General features: G+C 37.3%; 1 protein-coding gene across 3 annotated transcripts in view; it reads right to left on the bottom strand.

Moving 5' to 3' along the window:
• Positions 1-1,183: 1,183 nt before the first annotated feature.
• LOC139952244 (regulator of G-protein signaling 17-like) overlaps positions 1,184-25,350 on the bottom strand; it is a 39,046-nt gene continuing 14,879 nt past the window's right edge. For 2 of the 3 annotated variants that reach the window (XM_071951319.1, XM_071951317.1), the window contains exons 2-6: positions 13,310-13,505; positions 11,191-11,268; positions 9,861-9,922; positions 9,251-9,417; positions 1,184-8,357 (exon numbers count right to left, since the gene is read on the bottom strand). In XM_071951319.1, coding sequence (XP_071807420.1) covers positions 8,175-8,357; positions 9,251-9,417; positions 9,861-9,922; positions 11,191-11,268; positions 13,310-13,488 — 669 coding nt within the window. In that variant the 5' untranslated portion in view covers positions 13,489-13,505 and the 3' untranslated portion in view covers positions 1,184-8,174. The remainder of the gene's footprint in view (positions 8,358-9,250; positions 9,418-9,860; positions 9,923-11,190; positions 11,269-13,309; positions 13,506-25,350) is intronic. The other variant, XM_071951318.1, reaches the window with a different exon arrangement.

Genomic DNA, 25,350 nt, shown 5'->3' with positions numbered 1-25,350 from the left:
TTGACTTGTGTATGGTTGTGTAGTTTCCCATTGACTTGTGTATGGTTGTGTAGTTTCCCATTGACTTGTGTATGGTTGTGTAGTTTCCCATTGACTTGTGTATGGTTGTGTAGTTTCCCATTGACTTGTGTATGGTTGTGTAGTTTCCCATTGACTTGTGTATGGTTGTGTAATTTCCCATTGACTTGTGTATGGTTGTGTAATTTCCCATTGACTTGTGTATGGTTGTCTAGTCTCCCATTGACTTGTGTATGGTTGTGTAGTTTACCATTAACTTGTGTATGGTTGTGAGGTTTCCCATTGAGTTGCGTACGGTTGTGTAGTTAATTTGAGTTGGAAACTTAGTATAATTGTATAGTAACGTCTGTTCCGTTATATATCTCCAATTTTCCCAGTCAGACGCGTTTAGCCAACTTTCAGAAGTTAGCCGTGTGGTTCAAAAAAAGGTGGACACTTTCGAAGTATGGTGGTATGCGGCTGCTGATGAAGATATCATGGAAAGACAAGAAAACAAACGAATGGGTTTCGCCAAAAGATGTGCAAAGAGATGGAATTAGTCAGAAAGGGAATTGCATATGAGGAAGATGAGATTTTTTGGACATTAGCAAAGATTGTTTGGAGAACACGAAAGTAAAAGAATGGCAACTCCGCCGCATGAGGGGTGCCCATACACAAATCATTCATTGTGTATTGCGCACGCAACCTACTGTGTGGAGATGGTTGTAATATTTGACAGACACGGATAAAAACGGATACAAAGTTTACTATCACTACCGCGAACTTTCTTCGCAGACGACCTTTGTAGTCGGTGTTTTGTTGATTAGAAGAATCTTATTCGATATATTAAAGAAGCTTCGCTTCGGGCTTAGTCATGGTTTTGACATCACCTTGGGCATATAATTTTACTGTGCCCCTCATATAGCAGTCAATGTATCCATAATATATGAAGCGTATTGCCGCCACATGAATAAAAAACATCCCTATCTTATCGTGTACGGTAACTTATACTGTACGTAGGTACGTACAAGTATAAATGTATCGTGTACGTACACGGTAAGTTATCGTGTATGGACCTACATAATAATACATGTTTTTTTTTTATTCATGTGGCGGCAATTTGCTTCAGTATTTTAATAACTAACATAATTGAATCTCACATCAAGATGTGTGCAAAAGCCTGCACAGTCAGCGCTTTTATTTTTTGTCGACCGTACGAACATACAACATGTACACCTTAAAAAGATCACCCCCGTTTATGAGGCAGATATGCACAAAAATGGCTACTCGCTAAGAATCCAAGTTTAATATAATAATATTTTTTTCTTCACAGATTGTGTTCTGAACAATAATTATGTATATCTACGTACCTCGGTGATTTTGGTGGAAAAAGGGTTATATAATACAAAGTTTTTGTTGACATGTCATACAAGCGTTCACGTATAATTATAAAACATGTTGTTATAGAAAAATCTCACTTAACGCCACATTGAATGGACTGTTATTGGTAAAATAATTAATATTATTTGTTGTTGTTCTTTAAACTTTACACATCATTCTCCAAATGAACAAAGAGTCCAAATTCAAATCGTAAAATCATAAAAACAAAAAACAGCGGCGTATCCGATTTCTATACAAAATAATTTTGAGCGGATTTGATATAACAATAACAACAATATCATAAGCCATTTTACAAATATATTTTATGTAGGCTTATATACCTTGGTGTAGATTGGGATTGGAGTGGGTGGGGTTAGAGATTTTTTAAAAATTCATATTGAACTACAACATCCATATCATTGGTTTTCAACATTTCTCCATTAGAAACAGTTTGACATTAAGTAAACAATATTGAGTTATCCAATGAAAAGACGGTTTGTCATATTAAGAGTTCAGACTATTTTCTGTCCTGCTTCAACCTATATGGTACATCAGCTTTATGACTGTAACCAAGATGGCTTATAATCACAAACACTAGCTAAGCACAACGAAATTATGCTTACCAGCCAAACTACAATGTCACATGTACAACTTGTGTGTGTTATCCTGCTCATATCTGCAATATTTTCTGCTTAAAGCAACTCTATGAAATTGGGCCCAGCTAATCTGACCACGTTTGGGGGCGTGGCAGATCAAATAGGGGGTGCCAAAATTAAATGACGGAGCTTGACGGTTAGTAAATGCCAAATTTACAAGACACACCATGTAGGAAATAAAACTGAACCACAATGTGTAACGCTAAACATGATAATGGATGCCTTTAGGACTTCGAAATGGTTTCTTCCTCTTATACCGATAATGTGTAACTTGATATGAGATTTAAAACTGGCGGGAAAATTTCTTGTGAAATTTTTGATCTGTAAATTATGTTTACTTTTAAATAAAATTATATACCTATGAAAATTTTCTTAAACACAAATTGTTAACATTGTATTAAATTATGTTCTCTCTGTATATTATATATTATATAATAAATTATATATCAATTTGACATAACAAATAAAATGTCAACTAAAAGTTTAGCTAAATGTATCTACAATTATTACGCTATTTCTTCAATACACTATGTACACACTTTGCAGTGCTAAAATTTGCAGCAAGTTAGTAAACATATTACTTTGATCAAATTTCTGAAGAAAAATAATATTTTATATGCTAACACAGTTTCCTGTAAGAATTAAAGATGTTACTTGGTCCCTTTGTTTAGCATATAGTTTGGTTACGTAACACAAGTACATGGAACATGGTATCACTCACATTCACAAAAAGTGTGTTCAAAAGAGATGGAAAAAGCTGATGTAGTTCTATGGCTAAAAGACCAAGTGATTCGGAAAAAAAAAATACATCTTTGGTTCTGGAAAACTCCAAGGCCAAACCTTATTGGATCTTGATCAAGAACTGTTTGTGCGTAGCTTTTAATAGTGCTAAAATAAACCAAACCATAGATGTTTGCAACCAAGCTCAAAACGTATATAGCCTCATACACATACGCACCTCCCATGCACACGGGTTGGAGGAAGCATAAAGCAAGGAACAGATTGGACCACGTTTTTTGTTGGACCCAGAATTCCCACATTCTGCGCGTGGTCTGCTGTTAAAGGCACTGGACACTATCGGTAATTACTCAAAATAATTGTTAGCATAAAAAGTTACTTGGAAACGAGCAATGGAGAGCTGTTCTGAGTATAAAACATTGTGAGAAACGACTCCCTCTGAAGTAATGCAGTTTTCAAGAAAGAAGTAATTTTCCACTAAATTATTTGAATTAGGTTTCGAGACCTCAAATTTAGATTTTGAGGTCCCGAAATCAAGCATCTGAAAGCACACAGCTTCGTTTGACAAGGATGTTTTTTTCTTCCATTATTATCTTGCAACTTCGACGACCAATTGAGTTCAAATGTTCACAGGTTTGTTATTTTGTGCATATGTTGAGATACACCAAGTGAGAAGACTGGTCTTTGACAATTACCTAAGGTGTCCAGTGTCTTTAAGTTGAAGTATTTATAGCAAAATTAGCACATTAAGAAGTCAAAAGCAGTGAATACAGTACAAAAAGACAAAGAGAAACAACAAACATCACATCATACAAAAGTGCCAATGAATTATTAACATCTGCACATTCATTTTGGTTTTTCTTTCAGTACATGTCAAAAAAAAAAAAACATTTGTCAGACAAAACCCATGTACGACAATAATTTGACCACTGGAGCACTGTGTTGAGGAATCTGTGCCAGAACAAAACATGTGGTGTGGGTGCACTCATATTAATAGTGCAACCAATTCTTGTCATTGGATATTGTATACAAAAACTATAACTGAACATTATTAATGCCCATAAGATACGCAACACCATCAAATAAATGTTTATTTACGGTGGCCATGTTAGTTTTCCAAATGAACGCATTTTGTCGGCAACATTATGAAAGTCTTCCATTTCAAATTCAATAGAGAAGTTGAAAACTCTTCCGAGTGCAAAGGTTGATGACTTCTCTTAATAAACTTGCCTTTTGGTATGGATACAGATTACATGTATTGTGTTAATAAGTTTAACAAACCCATCAATACCCCTTACATTGGCCGCCATCTTTGAAATCAACACGCACGCGCCACGCACAACTCTTAGCCAATGACGTCATTTGCAAAGGTACATTAAGCCATGAACACTACCCAAGTGTGAAATGTTGTGGATGGTGTTTGACATCACAGAAGAATGGATACACCGTACATTTTGTAATTGGGTTGCCAAAAAGTGTGCAAGGGCCACCATACACCAGGTAAGATCTTTGACGTACATTAGTGTCAGAGTGTTGGATTGAATCTTCTAACAACACATTCATCAGTATATTGCTCCCCTCCACCCAGGAGTGCTTATATAGGGTATGTGAGGATTGACAGTGAAATCTGCGTAGATGAATAAGACATAGCTGTACGGAAGATTTTATAGTGCTTCTACATAGAATACTGTGGTGCTGTCAGCATGCAGTGATGAACATCGATGCAAATGACTTATTGTTGTGTACATCATCGGGAACTATTTCAACATTTCCAAACGTATAGCCAGAAGCCTTTGCCAAGCCTCGGCTAAGGCTTCGGACTGTTGGAAACACAATTCAAAATGTACACCGCAGTAAAGATGCAACGGTAACACTGTTGATATGATTACGATGAATATTATTTTGTCTTTGGTTTAAAATGTGTTCTCCGCTGCGTCTTATTGTGCAGCAATGTTACTCTGTTTTACATAGTTCTTTTTGGAGCTTGTTCTTCTCAGACGAACATTGTGTTTGGATTACTGAAGTTGTTTTAGTCATGTTCGGCCAGCTGTTAAAGGCACCGGACACTATTGGTAATTACTCAAAAAAATTGTTGCCACACAAACTTCTTTGGTAACAAGCAATGTAGAGCTGTTGATAGTATAAAACTTTGTGAGATACGGTCTCTTCTGAAGTAACATAGTTCTCGAGAAATAAATACTTTTCCACTAAAATATCTGAATTTGATTTCGAGACCTCAGAATTAGATTTTGAGGTCCCGAAATCAAACATCTGAAACCACACAACTTCGTGCGACAAGGGTGTTTTTTCTTCCATTATTATCTCGCAACTTCGATGACCAATTGAGTTCAAATTTTCACACAGGTTTGTTATTCTGTGCATTATGTTGAGATACACCAAGTGAGAAGACTTGTATTTAACAATTATCAATAGTGTCCAGTGTCTTTAAGGTGTTAAATGAATTTGGCTGATATCTATTCGTAGTAAGTTTGCAAATCAGCCATCTTATTCACTGACAAACTGCAATGCCCGTTATAAAAAGCAGCAGAATATGTTTGCAGAAGCAAGCTCGCGTTTAAATAGTGGAGTAAAGTAACATAGCTGCACCTGATTACTAATGTTTGTGAACCAACGATAATCAACGATATCACGTTACCAAACACCATTATAATCACTGACATAGAGTGGATACTTTCACAAAATTAGTTGATATCAACCAATACATGTGGACAATTTTCATAAGGATAAGGCGAATAAAGTCAGCCTGCATCACATACAGTGTTGAATGTGTTTTACATTGCATCTACATCACACTAACAATATTGCATTATCAAAACACCATTATAATCATTGGCATGAGTGGATACTTTCACAAAATCAGTTGATACCAACCAATAGATGTGGACAATAATTATCAAAGTTAGGCACAAAGCACGATAAATGGGTTGTTCACAAACAAATCTTGCTGAAAACGAGAGATTGCCCAGAAAATTGCACTGCAATGGAATCATTTATAAAAAAATAATAATAAAGAAAGCATATTTGAAAAACGGTTTGGGTCAAGCTTAACACTCATTCTATTTCTTTTGTATTCAACTAATATTGATACTCCCTATATACATAATATCTGTTGAATAAACCAGGAAATATAAGTGTATTAAAATTAGAAGGGTTGATCAACACGACAATGTGTGGATCCACAAACTAACACCAGAATGAGGTAAACAACTTGCTCTGAAGATTTTCACACTGTGATAGCTCCACCAATATGAATAAAAAATTGCACTGCTAATTTATACTTACAAATTAAAAATGTACTCGCTTTTCAAAAAAGCACCTATAATGTAGAACGATACACGTGTATACACAATGTTGTGTGTGACAGTAAAAATGTACGAATACAAATCACGGTTCTGACAAAAAGCAATATAACAACTTCCAAAATTTAAAATCTAAATACTCACTAAATAGTCACCCATCACATACTTTCACATTTCAGACAATATTTTTTTTTTCAATATTACGTTACTGTCACCGAAAAAACAGTACAAATCAATACAAATTAGACCGTCCGTTGGTTAAAATCGTTAAGCAATAAACATCAAAATTTGTGAGTAGAAAACAAAAACAAAAAGACATCAATATGTTTTGTTACGAATATTAGTTCTTTGGCAGAGGCGCGTTTTTCGATCATTAGGTGTTTATTGTATCACAAGAAATCAAAAGTCACTCATCATTTTACTTGTATTTTAGTTATTTGTTTTACAAAAGCTCACTACTTGAGCCAATGGCGAGGAAACATTGTAGGCTGTGACGTCATTATGACGAAACTACTTTGGTCAAGGGTGTAGAAAAGTCGCTTGCACCGGCACGCAGTCTCAACCTCGCGCGTACACACGTTGATAAAAAGGCCACAAATTATAACTTTATTAATAACATTTTTTTTCCAAACCTCTTGTTTTTATGCCTTTCTGCTCCTTCGACGTCATTAATAAAAATGGCGATGCCGTCTGGATGTGTTTGCTTCAAAGTCTCTTCACAGCAATAGCTTGGATTAGGTAATCCACAATGGTTTAATTCCACATGATCGGATTAAGGTATCCCTCATCAATTACCGTTGACGTCATCAATCTATAAATAGGCTCTTCAGAGTCGCTCGTGGGGATGATGAGAAAACAGTTAACCATCAGACAAAAATACACTACACAGCAAGGTTATGTAACTTGTAATCCCGATTTGGCTTTGCATGATTGCCACAAAATAATTTACAACGAATGACCTTTGTTTTTAAGACCCTTTGCGTAGACAAGTAATTGCAAATTTGGATGAAAATGAAAACTAACGTTTTTGGAAACAAGTCTTGTTTTGGGCGAGACATACATGCTTTGGAATTGGTTTCTCATCGACCCCAGCGAACCTACAGCTAGCCTTGCAAGATTGTATCTCGATCACCCGAAGCCAAAACCGGTGGAGAAACTTTGAAGTTCTTTCACTAATTGCATCCATAACGGGGCAAGCGACATGTCACCCTTGGTATCACACACGTTCTCGATCTGCCATAATACAGGTAAACACCAACTTGTGGATATCGAGTATTACAGCATGCAGCCCTTGTATAATGAAAAGCTCTGGGTTTCAATTTAAGATTCCCTTCCTGTTCTTTATCATTCCATCATTTTCTTGTATAACTTCATCACGCCGATGATGTGTAAATTTGTGAATAATCCCTGAGGAAAATGTTGGCCACATTGCCATCTTTTTCACGTTTAATCTTCTTCATATACAGCAGAATGATCCTTCATCGTTAACGATGTACAGCCGGTCGGCAACTCTGTGGTTCTCTGAACTTCTTAAATGGACCCCATTATTATTAGAGCCCTTTCCAGCATGACCGCCATTTTGTTTAAACACCTTTCCTGAAGGGGAGAAGAGGTCACGCCAAACCTCTGCAAGTGGTACGCCCTCTAACGGTTAGATGCCGCCCATTTTATTGCAGCCAATTTTCAACGGTGCACGTCATCACGGCGCGGTACCGCTTCGCTGTCGTCATCTCGTTCGTCTAGTGGTCACGTGGTCTGATCAGTGACGTCATGTTTTCTAACACGGTGGAGTCAACGAGCCCCATGGTGTATTTTTAAAATCGTCCACAGCGATGCTCGTCTGCATGCGTGATGTTGTCACTTTAGCAGGGCACCAGTCTTTTGAAGACCCACGCTGGACAATCGCTGAAGCCCGTCTTGTCGTCCATTTTAAAAAGTCTACACAATGTTAACCAGTATCACTGCTCCGTTCAACGTCCATAAGGTCATCATTAGTGTTTCGAATTTTTGTTTTCACACCAAAAGTCATGAGGAGAAGGTTGGACCTGAGGTACCCCAGGCCTACCCGGTTAGTTGGGGCCCCTCACTTCTTCTCCCGGCTCGCATTCTCCACCATTCTCCGGAACATTTTGGAGTTGAGAAAGCGTGGAAAGGAGTCTCGGTGCATGAGGATGTAGATTTGTTGCTGGGCTTCGTCGAACGTGTGAATGGTCGGGTCGGCCATGTTCCGATTGACGGTCTCTCGAACGCGAGAATCCAGACTTACCTGGGGAGGCAATCGCATAAAAAACATGGTTTAACACCAAATTTATTTCTGCCAGACTAACCGGGTAGGCCTGGGGTACCTGTAAAATATTGTTTAAACTGGAGGCATTTTTCCCTTTAAAGGCAGTGGACACTATTGGTAATTACTTAAAATAATTATTAGCATAAAACCTTACTTGGTAACGAGTAATGGGGAGAGGTTGGTTGTATAAAACATTGTGAGAAACGGCTCTCTCGGAAGTGGAGTAGTTTCGAGAAAGAAGTAATTTTCCACGAATTTGATTTCGAGACCTCAGATTTAGAAATTAAGGTCTCGAAATCAAGCATCTGAAAGCACACAACTTCACAAGGGTTTTTTTTTCTTTCATTATTATCTCGCAACTTCGATAACCGATTGAACTCAAATTTTCACAGGTTTGTTATTTAATGAATATGTTGAGATACACTAAGTGAGAAGACTGGTCTTTGACAATTACCAATAGTGTCCAGTGTCTTTACAGACTCTTGTGGACACTAGGTGACAGCAGGCAGAATCCAAAGTTCTCAAAATTGTGGGAATGATCAGAACTACACAAACAATTGAAATTTACCTGTTATGTCCTGTTAACCAAATGTCCTTTGACAAAAAGAGGACTACACTAACAGTTTCTTTGACACAGAGGGCAAGACCAACTTTTTTGAAAAAGAGGAGTAGACAAAGGTTTCTTCCACAAAGAGGGCTAGACTAAACACACTTTCTTCGAGAAAGAGGGCTGAACTATACCTTCGTCCTTTTAATTTATGCTCGGTAACTGTCATTGGCTATAACTTAAAAACACGAAGTCATACCAAGACTAGAGTCCAAGTGTCTTAAAATATTGCAAAAAGTTTTAATATTGAGCAAAATTTTCTTACCTCTTTTGGTGAAAGAATCGATATATAGTCCTCATAAATTAGCCTGGCCTTTTCCTCTACAGCAGCTGAGTTGGATTCCTTCGCCAGCTCTTCACAGGCTAGCCAGAATAGTAAATTCTCTTCGCTATATTCTGACCGTAAATAGTCTCGAAATCTCCTGCGACCTCCTAAACAAAATTTAAAAATGAAGATTTGTATGAATTTGTTTTAAGACAGGATAATTTGTTTTCTTCCTCACAGCTTCCGAAAATTGCTATCGAAACAGGATTTTAAAGCAACACATTTTCTATTACCATTTTATCCTCCACATTGTGAAAAGCATGCTCTAGATTTAACGAATCAATGTATATTTTCTAGGCTAACATTTTCAAAAATGGATAAACTTCCTATTTTGTCAGCAACATATCCTACAATTTGTCATGTTTGAGTTTCAAGGAATAAAACAAATCTATCCTCTCCACATCATCCTTCTGAGTTGGTTCAATTTTTTCGACCATGTTTTTTTTCTTCTTTTTCCAAACCAGTTTAAGGGGACCAACCATAGGATTCTCACTACATTTTCACTTGACATAAAATGAATATTACTACATGTATAGTTGAATCTACTTACTTGCACTTTTCATCATTGCATCGAATGAATGTGACCAGACTCGTATCTCTTCAACTGTTGGACTATTAAGGAAAAACACACAAAACAGTCAACATTTGATGTAATTTGGTTTCTACACTGTAAAAATTGTTGTCTGTTCCTCTTATCGCTGCGGTGTTTTGTTGTGGGTGCAGTTTTTGTTTTCAATAGTCTGGTTTTGCTTGTGTTTTAATGTTTTCTTTTGCGTGATTTTAAATGTTCCAGTGCAATCACCTTTTTATATTGTATGATTATATTTTTATCGTTGGCAGGGGTCTGGTTTTACACATCTGACAGTTTTTATACCTTTTTTTAAAAACCTTGACAGCCCCTGTACAACTTGTAACTATTGTGCATGTCTAAAGATTTAAAATAAATAAATAAATAAAAATAAAATAGTGTTAGAATGTCAACACTTGTCTAAACATATATAGGTTTTGTGCCCGATTCTTTTTCACCTGTGTAACCTAAAACATGCTAAGATTATTGTGTGTGTCTGAATGCTCCAAACACTTTGACCAGCTGTCAAAATTATAAGCATGTTTATCATTTAAACGTGTTTAAAAAATGGGTACAGCATTTGTGTTTGTACTCTTAACACTTTTGTTAGAGTGTAAAAGTTGGGCTTTCTAACTCTGGGATAGTAAATATCACTATACGATAAGTTCACCCATTCCATTTGTCTACTCCGTTGCAGTTGCAGGACAATGTCTTTCAGAATTAAGGATGATAAGGGCCAAATTTCATAAAGCTACAAATCACAAAACGTAGCTAAGCACAACAAAATTATGATAACCAGACTGAGGTTACCAACCAAACTATGTTAGCATCTCAGTGACTGGTATCATGCTCAATTCTGGTAAGCAGAAATTTGTTAAGCAATATTTCCTGCTCAAGCAGTTCTATTCAACCTGGCGAAAGTATAGATAATGCATGGTGTGACGGCAAATTGAAAACCATAAGATTTGATTATGCGCTTAATAACGCTGTGTTTCTGAAAATGTCAGGTATTATTTTGATAAGGTTTTGTTCCACAATCCAATACTGATGTATACAACCCGACATCTTGAATAAGTTCTTACGAATCTCCACTTTTTGATTGACATGACACAAATCTTGCCAAGGTGTCAAAAAGATAAGCATGTTTATCATTTAAACAAATCATAGACACAAATCTTGTTAAACAAAACACCTCATCATTAATTTGCTATAAATAAAGGCTTGAGTAGTGTGACGTCAAGTTTACAGTAATGAATTATTCATTTATTTAAATTTGAAATCCCCATTGCATATATGCTTCATGAATACTTACTTGTCATTTGTATCCCCATTTGCCAACTCCATGGAGCCGCCTCCTGATTCCTCTTTGCCGGTGTTCTTCATACTTAGACTGTCCAAGAAAAAACAAAGAACACGGAAATGAAGAATGATTACTTCGTCTCAAAAACCTATAGCCTCGCCCCTCAAATGGGCAAGATCTGATATTGGTCCACGTCTAAAAATGATAACAGCTGTGGAAGTTTTATGCTTATACCACAAAGTTCAGTTTTTCCACTGGACCTAAAGGCCCTGGACACTATTGGTAATTATTAAAAAAAACAATTGTAAGCATAAAACTTACTTGGTAACGAGCAACGGAGAGCTATTGATAGTATAAAACATTGTGAGAAACAGCTCCCTCTGAAGTAACGTAGTTTTTTAGAAAGAAGTATTTTGTCACTCTATTATTTAAATCTGTTAAAAGACTTTAGGCATCTGAATGCACACCAATTTGTGCAACAATGGTGTTTTTCTTTCATTATTCTCTCGCAACTTGCGATGACCGATTGAGTCAAAATGTTCACAGATTTCTTATTGTATGCATATGTTGGGATACACCAAGTGAGAATACTGGTCTCTGACAATTACCAAACTTGTCCAGTGCCCTTAACAGCTGGCCTAACATGACGAAAACAACTTCAGTAATCCAAACAGAATGTTCGTCTGAGAAGAACAAGCTCCCAAAAGATCCTTGTAAAACAGGGGTAACATTGCTGCACAATAAGACGCAGTGGAGAAAATAGTTTCTTGTAAAACCGACGACAAAATAGTATTCCTCATGTAATCCTATCATCAATGTTACCGTTGTATCTTTACTGCATTCGTGAGACCATTACGAAGCACGATGAATTTGTCATTTGTATTATACTTAATACTTGATGGTTAACTTCTGAATTTAATGTGGCTGTTTTTGGATTTGTGTGTACTTTGAGCTCTGAAGATAAGACAAGGTTTATAAACTTTTTTTTAAAGACACTACTGTGGACACTATTGTTAATTGTCAAAGACCAGTCTTCTCACTTGGTGTATCTCAACACATGCATTATATAACAAACCTGTGAAAATTTGAGCTCAATCGGTCATCGAAGTTGCGCGATAATAATGAAAGAAAAAACACTCCTGTTACAAGAAGTTGTGTGCTTTCAGATGCTTGCCTTCTTGACCTCAAATTCTTAACTTGAGGTCTCGAAATAAAATTCGTGGAAAATTACTTCTTTCTCGAAAACTACATTACTTCAGAGGGAGCCGTTTCTCACAGGGTTTATTCTATCAGCCTCTCCCCATTACTCGTGACCAAGTAAGTTTTTATGTTAATAATTATTTTGAGTAATTACCAATAGTGTCCACTGCCTTTAAACGAGACAATTGTTGTTCTACAATTACGATAAGAGAACAGTTTATCAAATCAAGTAAGGTAAGCTATACGAATAGGTCCAATTTGTCAGGAAGGTTATAATATTATGAACTTGAACCCTTGAGCCTTGGCGCAGGTTTTTTTGTGAAACATACATAGTATTGAAGGCAAGTAGAAAACTAAGTTTATAGCTGATACCCATGTAATAATCTCTATTAGAAAAAGTGCTTCTGAAAAGAACTATTGGCGACGGCCCGAACAGTGTGTTCAGTCCGTCTACATAACACGAGGGACAGGGAAAAATTTCAGAAAGCCTGTAGGAACTTTCTAAGCACAAACAAATCTTGCTTAAAGGATTTGGGTACTTTTTAAAAATGTCCACAGATTTACATTAAACTTACAGGGTTTGAAGATAATGATAGTGGAAAGCTTCCCTTAGAATATTACTAACTATGGTTGTGTAGTTTTTGAGAAATGAGTAAAACAAGTCACAAAATCATTTTGGTCTCATGAGACCAAAATGATTTTAGCATGTAAAATCCCCTTAACCAGTTATGATAATATACCAAAACCATATCATAACTGGTTAATACGTTTTTACATGCTAAAACTGAGACGAAAATTATTACTTTTACTCATTTCTCAAAAACTACAACACCTCAATAAGTAAAATTTCAAGAGAAGATAACATTTGTTTCAAAGAAGAGACCCAAAGATGGGTTCATCATGATAAAGGTTAAAATCGAAGTGATCCTACCACGAGCAACTGCAACAGCAGCACCAGCAGAAGCAGCAGGCCCTGGAGCCCTTCGCACCACCCCCTCCCCTCTCCTGTGCCTCGGGCACCTGGTGTGTGGAGGATACGGACGGGGGGTCCCTCGTCGTCGGTTGGTGGGCCGACTCTCTCATGATCTGATCCGGTGCCTTAACAAGCATGGAACGAAATTCGGGTGCTGTGGAAAGAAACACAAAAGAGATTTAGTATGGTTGAAAACAGATTACCAAAAGTAATATACAATCTGCATCATTTTAATAGATGGAAATTTGCATCGGGTCCCTCATGTACCTGTCTACCCGTAATACTTTACCATACCATCCTCAATTAATAGCATATTCACCATAATCATGAGATTCACTCACACTTTACTCGTCAAGCCTCCAACCTCCATTTACCACCTCGTTTTTCTCTTGCCTATAAAACAGTCAACTTGAGAGACCCAAGCTCTGGAACTCGCTCAACTCTCAACTTAAACCCCCTAAAAGTCTTTCTGTATTTAAGCGTAAATTTAAGGGTACTTTGTTGAATTCATATTGTTGATAGATGTTTTCTTTCCTACAAGGCTGCCCTGTCTCTGTTTTGTCTTTGTTCGTTTTTTCTTCCATTGTTCGTGTGTCCAGTTAACTATTTTCATTGTTAGCAGCTTGTGCATTGAGCCTTCTTGAATACATCTGTCCTTTCAGGAACATTTTCTTCAACAAAACATCAAAATAATTATCGGCTCAATGCACAAGCTTGCTCAGGGAACCAAACCTTACAAGCTTTGCTTCTTTATGGGTCCCTCCACAGCTTCATGAATGTCCATGCTTATTATTCATTTAATTAATCTTATCCAAAAAGTATTTATTTCTTCCAATTTACATTGCCTTTGATTTCATTTTGATTGTGATTTTGATACTGTGGAAATAAACTGATTGAAGCAGTTTGCAAAGCTAATAATATTTGTCTTAAATATTTAGATGATATATTGTGTGTAAATGCTTTTGAGTTTTACATCGTAGTTCACAATTCTCTTATATAAAATGTAACTATTTGATTAATCTGATGGTTGATGAAGAATTGACAAAGGTAAAGATCATTATCACCACTGATGGTTTCAATGACCTCCTGATGCTGTGCATTGATACATCGTACAAGTTAAGGTAGTGAACCACGCTGGTGATTATGGGCTTGCGTAACCAAGGGTTCGGTGTCTTAAAGAAGATGAAGAGAAAACAAGAGATGGAGTGAGGGACCTACGCTTGAGATCAAGTACATGATGTACTTTTGCTAGTCACGAATTACTTACGTGCGATGGTTTGTTACTACACGCTTACGCTTCACCCAACATTGCTTTATTATGAAAGGAATTTTGATAAGAAAACAGAAAAAAGGCCTGGAATTACACGCAGGCCATGGCCTCCGTTGCCCCTTGTCTTGGTGTTGGCCTTGGTGCCCCTTCAAAAGTGGTCCATTGACCCTCAGAAAATAATGGATGATTTGTAGATATTACAAGCCTCACAAAGAAAAACGCTTCAAGAATGTGCTATGTTCGTCGTCTACAATAGCAATCGCTTCTAATTTTCATTTTACCAATAGAGAACAGACTATTTAACCTATTTTAGCACCGGTTTTGTTACAATGGGTGCGTTCGTTTAGCTTCCCTGGGGTCGACCCCGGTGTGTGGCGGTTTTTACTTCCAGGACGAATGTGGGTAATTATCTGCACACGTTAGACCTGGGGAAAAAAAACCGCCACACACCGGGGTCGACCCACGGAAGCTAAACGAACGCACCCATTGATTCGAATGGGAGATACCGCAACATGGCTGCACCATGGTAATCTGTGCGTCTATAGGGGAACCAGTTATCTCAGTGTAAAGAACACTTCACTGCCGGAGACCATTGAAAACGAAGCGCGCATGTGATTGGCATACGTCAGCAGCGAGAACGATCTATTGCCTTTGTAATAAGAAGACCAACGACACGATGAGATTACGTTTACTTTGGCGGTCATTTTAGTCAGGTGTCCCTTGAGTATTAACGAGGACAATACATTTGATGCACAGAGGAACAAGACTGTACTCCTTTCAAGGCATCCGTTGTGAACACATTTTTTGTATAGAACACAAAGATAGTCGTATAATTTCATTCGCGAAACTTGACGTCGTGTTTCAATTTTCAAGTACATTTACAGCACATTTTCTGTATGCTCCCTTGCAGTGTGAAACGCAATCTAAATATGAATGTTTTACTATGTGACACGTTGCCGTGGATCGGGCGAGAGTTGGCGAAAAGCGTTTGAAACAGTTTGTTATAAAATATATATGGTTAGAAAGATCTGTTAGAAGAAAATTATAATGATCCACACGGATTACTTTGCGAACCAGCACAGTCGGCCATTTTGTGCAGTCAATGTGAGACTTTTGGGATGCCTGGTGGCAGCAGACTTACCAGGCAAAATCCATTGTTCTCGGTGTAATGTGCGCATGCTCAGAACTACGTAAACATTGGAAATTTACCTGGTAAGTCTGCTGCCACCTAGCGTACCAAAGTCTCTCATTGGCGTGCGTGTTAGTTCACGACGTGTAAGGGAAATCGTGCACTTTCGAGGCATATCTGTGTGGATCGTTGTTATCTACTTTTAAAACATCTCTCTAACCATTCGTTTTTTATATTTAACAAACGGTTACGCTTTTCATAGACCAACTCGCCCAATCCAAGGGAACGTGTCGGCGAAACAGACATTTTAAAGGGCGGGTGAACTTAACTCCACACGTAATTTCCGTTCCTTCGAAAGTAACATTTTCTACTGTACAGTCATTCCGCATCCTACCACTTCACTCCCAGTTCATACTCCTTCTGGCAATTTTAAAGACACTGGACACTATTGGTTATTGTCAAAGACCAGTCTTCTCACTTGGTGTATATGTCAACATATGCATAAAATAACAAACCTGTGAAAATTTAAGCTCAAATTGGTCATCGAAGTTGCGAGATAATAATGAAAAGAAAAAAAAAACCCTTGTCACACGAAGTTGTGTGCTTTCCGATGCTTGGTTTCGAGACCTCAAATTCTCATTCTGAGGTCTCGAAATCAAATTCGTGGAAAACTACTTCTTTCTCGAAAACTACATAACTTCAGAGGGAGCCGTTTCTCACAATGTTTTATACTATCAACAGCTATCCGTTACTCGTTACCAAGTAAGGTTTTATGCTAACAAATATTTTGAGTAATTACCAATAGTGTCCACTTCCTTTAAAGACACCTTGTCATTCTGAAATTCTGACTGCGCCCAAAGTATTTTCCGTTAACATGTTCACATTGTGCATGGTCGACACACCATCACGAAGCTATACATGCGGACGGATCGACCGGCCGAGCAGAAACATTATAAGCCTCTGGAAATATTCGTAAAATTGTACTTTTTGTACACTGCACCATGGAGTACTACAAAACAAACAGTAAACCATGGAAACTTGCATGGGGGATAAAGCATATTAATTTTGGTTACATCATACGATTTGTGTTAGCACTCTATACTCAGTACTTTTCCGAGCTCTGTGCAAAAAATAAAATAATCCAATGTCATCGTTGTATAAATAGCTGTTCACCTCTGACGAAGGTTCGAGTTGGATCAACAGCTAAGGCCATCTCCCCTACTAATGTTATATAGGCCCCTAAGCTGTAATTTTATACAAGCATATAAACGAACCGAGGTTATGATGTGTCTGAAACAAGGGGAAAAATGACGACCAGGGAAATAACAAGTTTATAGAGCTACAACAGAAAACAAAATGGTGAGGAAAACGGGGAAAAAGTGACCGACAGCAGAGTAAAGAATAGTGGGAAGCAACTTGAAATATTGAGCAACATCGGAAAATACTTTTCATATACACAGAGGAACCAGACTGTATCAGAAGAAAAATGAACCGTGGTTGTTGGTGTTTTTGAAACCATATAGGGGCAATAGTGACGACCAGGGAAATAAAATGTTTAGTGATAGGCTTCAAAAGAAAAAAATGAGTAGAGAGCAAAACGGGAAAAAGTGACAGACAACATGTAAAGAATAGTGAGCAAAAACCGAAACTTGAAATAGTGAAAACAGACAAGTGGGTGACAATGAATCGTTTTAGGAACACAACAAGGAAATCTAAAAGTCATATATAGAGGCAAAGGGAATATCAAAAGGAGCATCGGAGTATTAAACAATAGTGAGCAACAATCGAAACTTGAAATATTGAGCAACAACGGAAAATGACAACGGAAAACAGACAACTTAGTGACAATGAAGCGTTTATAAAACACGAAAAAAGGGAATATAAAAGTCAGACCTGTATGCTTCGTTTTTGAAAGGGCAAGGGCACCAAGGCATTTTCTCCTTGGTAAAGGGCACCCTATGAGGAAATTGTAAATATCTACTGTAGCATTTTAAGGGCACCAAGGCAATCAGGGGTCAGGGAGGCAATCGCCTCCGTGAAGTATAAGGTCTCATAAAGTTATAAGGTCAAAGGGAATATCAGAAGGAGCATTAGAGGGGCGGTGTGAGATAGAAGGACGTCATCAGCGGAAATGAATTCTAGATGTCTTGTCATGGTGAACCATTGACATTCCAATCAAGTTCACAGTGCTTATTATATTTCCAATGTGCTTGGCAAGTCACACGACGAGCTTATCACGCAGTGCAGCCATCAGCCACTTGGTTTCTCACAATGTGTTATTATCAACAGCTCCCCATTGCTCGTTACCAAGTTAGTTTTTATGCTAACAATTATTTTGAATGCACTGGACACCTTTGGTAATTGTAAAAGACCAGTATTCTCACTTAGTGTATCCCAACATATGCATACATTAACCAATCTGTGAAAATTTTGACTCAGTTGGTCATCGAAGTTGCAAGATAATAATGAAAGAATAAACACCCTTGTTGCAAAAATGTGTGTGCTTTCAGATGCCAAAAAGGCTTTCAGGCTCCCAAGTCTTTTAATAATTGATTTCAAATTACCTCATCTCAAAAATTACTTCAGAGGGAGCCGTTCCACACAATGTTTAATACTATCAACAGCTCTCCATTGCTTGATTGCTTGTCATCAAGTAAGTTTTTATTTACAATCATTTTCAGTTATACCAATAGTGTTAAGTGCCGTTAATCGCTTGCAAACGCGGTTACATAAAGTTTACAAAACTCAACCCCCAAAACGTCCAAAAGCCCACGGCTTTCCCAGTCTTCGTTTTGTGTGTGACGAAATCAAAGCGATCTAGAAAAGGACCTGTGTGGCGAAGATAATGGACTTTAGATGGAGCCGTTTCTCAAAGGGTGCGATCGTTTAGCTTCCCTGGGTCGACCCCGGTGTGTGGCGTTTTTTTTCCAGGACGAACGTGGGTAATTATCCGCACACGTTCGTCCTGGAAAAAAAAAAAGTTTTATACTATCAACAGCTCTCCATTGCTCGTTACCAAATACAATTATTACGGGTATTTACCAATAGTGTCCAGGCCTTTAATCGCTTGCAAACAAACGCGGTTACATACAAAGTGTACAACTCATTCAACCCCCAAAAGGTTCAAAAGCCCATGGCTTTCCCAGTCTAGTTTTGTGTGTGACGACATCAAAGAGATCTGTAGAGAAAAGGTCAAGGGAGAAAGGCAACCTCTGTGGCGAATTTAACGCAGATAGCAGTTCAAGCGACGGACGAAACAACGGGGGCGCATTACGGCCAAGCGCCTTCAGGTTTTGCGCTGCTCGATTCCTGCAAACAAATCGCTAGCTGACCTTGGGCATGAAAAGAAGAGGATCAGGCAGATTAGAGCACAATTTGAAATAAGAACTTGAAGAAAAACATCCCTCTCTCAGGAGTTACAAGAATACATTAAAGCGTCGGCCCTTTTCAGCTTTAAAGGCACTGGACACTATTGGTAAATGCTCAAAATAATTGTTGATAGCATAAATAATGTGATGAGCTAAGCAAGGAAACCATTAAAAAGGAACAATAATTTTAAAGGAAGAATCTGTATTCATATACCCCACCGTGTCTCTTGAGGCACTGGACACTTTTTTTTAGTAATACTCAAAATAATGGTTAGCACACAAAAACTTACTTTGTAACGAGCAATGTAGAGCTGTGGATAGTTTAGGATTAAACATTGTGAGAAACGGCTCCCTCTTAAAGCCATTGGACACTTTCGGTACAGGAAAAAAAAAAGTTCACAGATTTACAAATAATTTACCGGGTTTACAGAAGGTAATGGTGAAAGACTTCTCTTGAAATGTTATTCCATGAAATGCTTTACTTTTTGAGAAAACATTAAAACAATATCAATTCTCGATAGCGAGAATTACGGATTTATTTTAAACACATGTCATGACACGGCGACACGTGCGGAAACCAAGGGTGGGTTTTCTCGTTATTTTCTCCCGACTCCGATGACCGATTGAGCCTAATTTTTCACAGGTTTGTTATTTTATATATAAGTTGTGATACGCGAAGTGTGGGACTTGGACAATACTGTTTACCGAAAGTGTCCAATGGCTTTAAGTAATGTAATAAGTTGAGAACGAGGTATTTCCATTCAAATATTTAAAGAAGTCTTTTTGAGGCATCTGAAAGCACACAAATTTTCACAACAAGGGTGTTTTTTCTTTCATTATTCTCTTGCAATTTCGATGACTGGAAAAATGAGTACAAATGTTCAGAGCTTTGTTATTTTATGCATGTTTGGATACACGAAGTGAGAATACCCGTCTTCAACAATTACCAAATGCATCCAGTACATTCAAAGCATCGGCTTCTTCGCTTTAAGGCCTATCTATTTGAGTTGTTCATCAATCAGCCTGTGTGTTCAATTTGAAGTCAGCAACAATGCCGTTATTTAATTCCCATATCGAATTATATTTGAAAGTATACAGTGTCATTCCCCTAAAGGGCAAAAAGTTGCCTCATGAAAGGTCCATGGCTACAACGACTAGCAAGTGAAAACTTACACTCATGCACATGTAATTTGTTACTACATTTTTATTTAAAGACAGTGGACACTATTGGTAACTGTCAAAGACTAGCCTTCACAGTTGGTGTGTCTCAACATATGCATAAAATAACAAACCTGTGAAAATTTGAGCTTAATCGGTCATCAAAATTGCGAGATAATAATGAAAGAAGAAAACACCCTTGTCGCACGAAGTTGTGTGCGTTTAGATGGTTGATTTCGAGACCTCAAGTTCTAAATCTGAGGTCTCAAAATCAAATTCGTGGAAAATTACTTCTTTCTCGAAAACTATGTTACTTCAGAGGGAGCTGTTTCTCACAATGTTTTATACCATCCACTCTCCCCATTACTCGTCACCAAGAAAGGTTTTATGCTAATAATTATTTTGAGTAATTACCAATAGTGTTCACTGCCTTTAATTGTTAAGCCTACCCTTAACACAAAAGCATCACTATTTAGTGTCTTGCCCTGGTTGTCCGTTTTTACATTGTACACAAACTTTGCTTAGCCCTTTTCCTACATGTTGAAATCATATAAATGTAAGCATCTTTATTGATAACTTTGCATCAACACTGTACACTTGATGTTAAAGGATTCGGGTACTTTTTCAAAATGTCCACAGATTTACATTAAACTTACAGGGTTTGAAGATAATGATAGTGGAAAGCTTCCCTTCAAAAATTACTAACTGAGGGTTGTGTAGTTTTTGAGAAATGAGTAAAACAAGTCACAAAATAATGTTCGTCTCGAAAAATATGTTAGCATGTAAAATTCTATTTATGATATTATACCAAAACCATAGCATAACTGGTTAATACTTTTTTACATGCTAAAACTGAGACGAAATTATTTGTTTTACTCATTTCTCAAAATCTACAGCACCTCTTGAGTCAAAATGTTCACAGATGTGTTATTTTATTTATATGTTTGGATACAACACGTGAAAACACTGGTCTTTGACAATAATTATTACCAAAGGTGTCCATGCCTTTAACGAACATTCGGTGGGAATGTTAAGACGCAACATCAACCAAATAATAAACTAATAGCGGGCAAAATCAGCATATTATGTGGACAATTAACAAATACGTCATTTAAATCAACCATCCCATATACTTTAAGACAGTGGACACTATTGGTAATTGTCAAAGACCAGTCTTCTCACTTGGTGTATCTAAACATATGCATAAAATAACAAACCTGTGAAAATTTGAGCTCAATTGGTCGTCGAAGTTGCGAGATATGAATGAAATAAAAAACACCCTTGTCACACCAAGTTGTGTGCATTCAGATGCTTGATTTCGAGACCTCAAATTCTAAACTTGAGGTCTCGAAATCAAATTCATGGGAAAATTACTTCTTTCTCGAACACTACGTCACTTCAGAGGGAGCCGTTTCTCACAATGTTTTATACTATCAACCTCTCCCCATTACTCGTATACCAAGTGAGGTTTTATGCTGATTATTATTTTGAGTAATTACCAATAGTGTCCACTGCCTTTAAAGACCTTGTTCTTGATATTATGTTCAGCAACCCACAATTGAAGGCTTATATATTTCAGTGGAGTACATTATTTAAGCCAATGATCACTTTACCAATTCCAGAGGTACCACTATATCCTCCCGATACAATTTACTTCTCAGAAAACGGCATCTCTAAGACATGTTTGACATTTACAAAACATCTTCCTTTCAAACACGGGACCTTGAGATCATTTATAACCTACATTTTATCATCTCCCTCTTTCTCTTCTCCCTTTCTAGATTTATGAACAAGGTCGGGTATTTCTTATAATGAATTAACTCTTCTTGCGCAGCCTTTAATATTTGGAAGGACACTTTGCCTATACAAAATATATCCATTTGAATCCCTATAATGCCGCGCGCTTATAAATTGTTTCATAATTGGAGTAGAATGTAAAAGACAACTAGAAAATAGGCCTAAATATTATAACTTCTTTTTACACGAATTTAATATTTAAAACAAGAATTTGTAAGATAAATAGTTTTTAAAACTGCCCTTTTCTAAGGCATGTTTCATGAGTTGAACACATAACATGACAATTTAGCAAAACATAAGGTGATCTGTATTGAACGTTCAGACATTTTGTTCAGCTATGACTAGATTTGACAGTGATCAAATCATAATGTTATTCACGGAAGAAGTAAGAGCATTCACAAGATGAAAGGTACGTATTCCTGCATTAAAAGCTCAACTCATGATGAGGATACTTGTGTGAAAGTGCGATTGCTTTTAAATTATTCAAATTCTTACAATTGGCATTGTTGGATAGGTTAACATTTCGTTGGGATTAACAATGTTTCTGATTCGAATTGTTCTTATTTATTTTAGAAACGAAATAATTATAAGCATTTCATCTCGTCAAGGTTGGACCTTTATAATTAAGGGATAGTAACGAGATCTTGAATTGTGATGCAATGCGGTGTTATAAAGACTTTCACAAGTTTGTACAAATCAAGTACGCAGTATTAACATCTCCTTGATGATATTTTCTAAAAAAATTCCTTGAGGAAAAAACAAGTTATCAAAGAAATTTATGTTGAGTATACACTAAATTAACAAATACATTCTCATATTCAACTAGATTTGTCAACTTTTTTGAGGAGGACGCAAGCTGCAGACCCACAGCCACTTCTTTGGCAGCCTCATCCCCGAACTGGACAGTGTTCAATATGCAGCGACTGCAATGAACAATCCAAAGGTGGAAGGCCACCAAAGTCAAATCATCCAGGTCGTCCCAAGAGTCAACCCATCACTATTGACAGCCACTTTGAGCAACTTCATTCATCTATAAGCAATGCCTCAATTCTGAATACTGCCAATTTGAGCAATTTTGCAGCTATACCTGCTGTACATTTCTGTGTCAACTTTGTAAAAAGTTACTACGCTTCCCTGTTGCTACAGCATGTGAACATGTCTTCTGCACAGCTTGTATAAGGGCCAAAGGAGAACAAAGTCAAGTGTCCTTGTCCCATTTGTGACTCACTCACCCACTACAAACAGATAAACAATGTAAAAAGAGCTTACTTTTGGGACCACCCCGACTCATTAGAGAAAGTCATTACATGGTGTTACCGCAAACCTTTCCATGCTTCTTATAAATAGCGCACATATCCGTCCCTCAGTGAGACTCAAGGTTTCGACATTTATTATTTTTCTGCGAGGTATAAGTGTGACTACTCTTTTACATAACAGCATGAAATGGTTTACAAGGTGCTGTGGCGAAATATGCTGCCAATCAAAACAAAAACACTGGGCGAGCCCCTTCTCTTTTCGATAAGTGCATTGGGTTCTTTTACAAAACACACGGGACCAACGGATTGACGTCCAATCCCACAATTCTTAATTTTGTTTGTGTACATTATGTAACATTTCATAATGTACTTAAACCACTGACATTATGTCTGTGATTTAAACCCCAAAGTGACAATTCTATTGCGCCCTCTTTCGTCCGTGAAAAGGAGGTATATTCGCAAGTGACATTTTCTCCAAGGTAGACGCGTGGGGCATGCGTGGGAGGGGTGGATGATGACTAGAGACAAGTATGAACAATGCATTATAACCGCTCATCATCAAAGGGCAATGACGAAAAGCACTGAAGATAACCTTTCTATTAGAATGACCGTTTGTTCCATTTTCATTTGAAAATCATGCGGTATGTATTATAGTTAAAGGCAGTGGACACTTTTGGTAATTACTCAAAATAATTATTAGCATTAAACCCCACTTGGTAACGAATAATGGGGAGAGGTTGATAGTATAAAACATTGTGAGAAACAGCTCTCTCTGAAGTGATGCAGTTTTCGAGACAGAAGTAATTTTTCACGAGTTTGATTTCGAGACCTCAAGTTTAGAATTTGAGGTCTCGAAATCAAGCATCAGAAAGCACACAACTTCGTGTGACAAGGGTGTTTTTTCTTTCATTATTATCTCGCAACTTCGATGACCGATTGAGCACAAATTTTCACAGGTTTGTTATTTTATGCGTATGTTGAGATACACTTACTGTGAAAACTAGTCTTTGTCAATTACCAACAGTGTCCACTGTCTTTAATGTGCATGAAACTGAACGACCAACCAAACTGTCCTACATGCTAATGTTGAAAGCTTTAACTTAGGCCTAAGGGGTGGAATAAATATCAAATAAAAATCATGATAGTTCTTTTAAACTCCTTAAAATCCAAACCTATTTTCCCCCACAAAGCCACCTCTGAGAATATTTATTATCGAATTGCATTACCCTTCAAGGGTCTGGGTACTTTTTACACAATCTTCATTATCTTCAAACCGAGTACGTATATCTCTGGACATTATGTTTTGTGTAAAAGAAAAAGTACCAAAATCCTTTAAAATGGTTGCAATCTGATTGTGCAAACATCACAACTTTGACGAGCCAAACTTTGACCCACTTATTTCATTTAAAATAGTTGATTCGGACACTGCGTAACTTCGATTACAGAGAGTAAGTCTTTTTCAAAATCTGCCATAGCCTTTCTCATAATTATAAATGTCTATATTTAAATAGAATAACATGGCTGCTGACGAGGTCAAGCGATTAATGTGTGAGCGTCTTTTCCAAAAAGTGTGTTTGTTTCTACAAATAACGATTTTAAATTATCTCCTAATGAGAACCATAAGGGAAGAAGGTAGATTCATATATTGGATCATCGTTTTAATCAATTATTATTCAACACCATTCTTAGTAGGGGAGTTGGCCTAAGCTTTCGGTCCAAACCGGAACTTCCACAGAAGGTTTAAATGCACTGTACACGTTTGGTAATTGTCAAAGACCAGTGTTCTCACTTGGTGTATCCCATCATAAGCATAAAATAACCAGCCTGTGACAATTTGGGCACAATTGGTAATCAAAGTTGCGAGGAAATTTATGAAAGAAAAAGCACCCTTGTTGGACGAATTTGTGTGCTCTCACATCAGATAGGAACAAAAGACTTCTAGCTAGAAGTCTTATAATATTTTAGTGAGAAATTACCTCGTTCTCAAAAACTATTTTACTTCATAGGGAGTCGTTTCCCAC

The sequence above is a fragment of the Asterias amurensis genome, chromosome 20 (genome assembly GCF_032118995.1).
Source record: "Asterias amurensis chromosome 20, ASM3211899v1".
In the NCBI taxonomy this organism is placed as follows: domain Eukaryota; kingdom Metazoa; phylum Echinodermata; class Asteroidea; order Forcipulatida; family Asteriidae; genus Asterias; species Asterias amurensis.
This window is presented reverse-complemented; position numbering and strand designations above follow the sequence as displayed.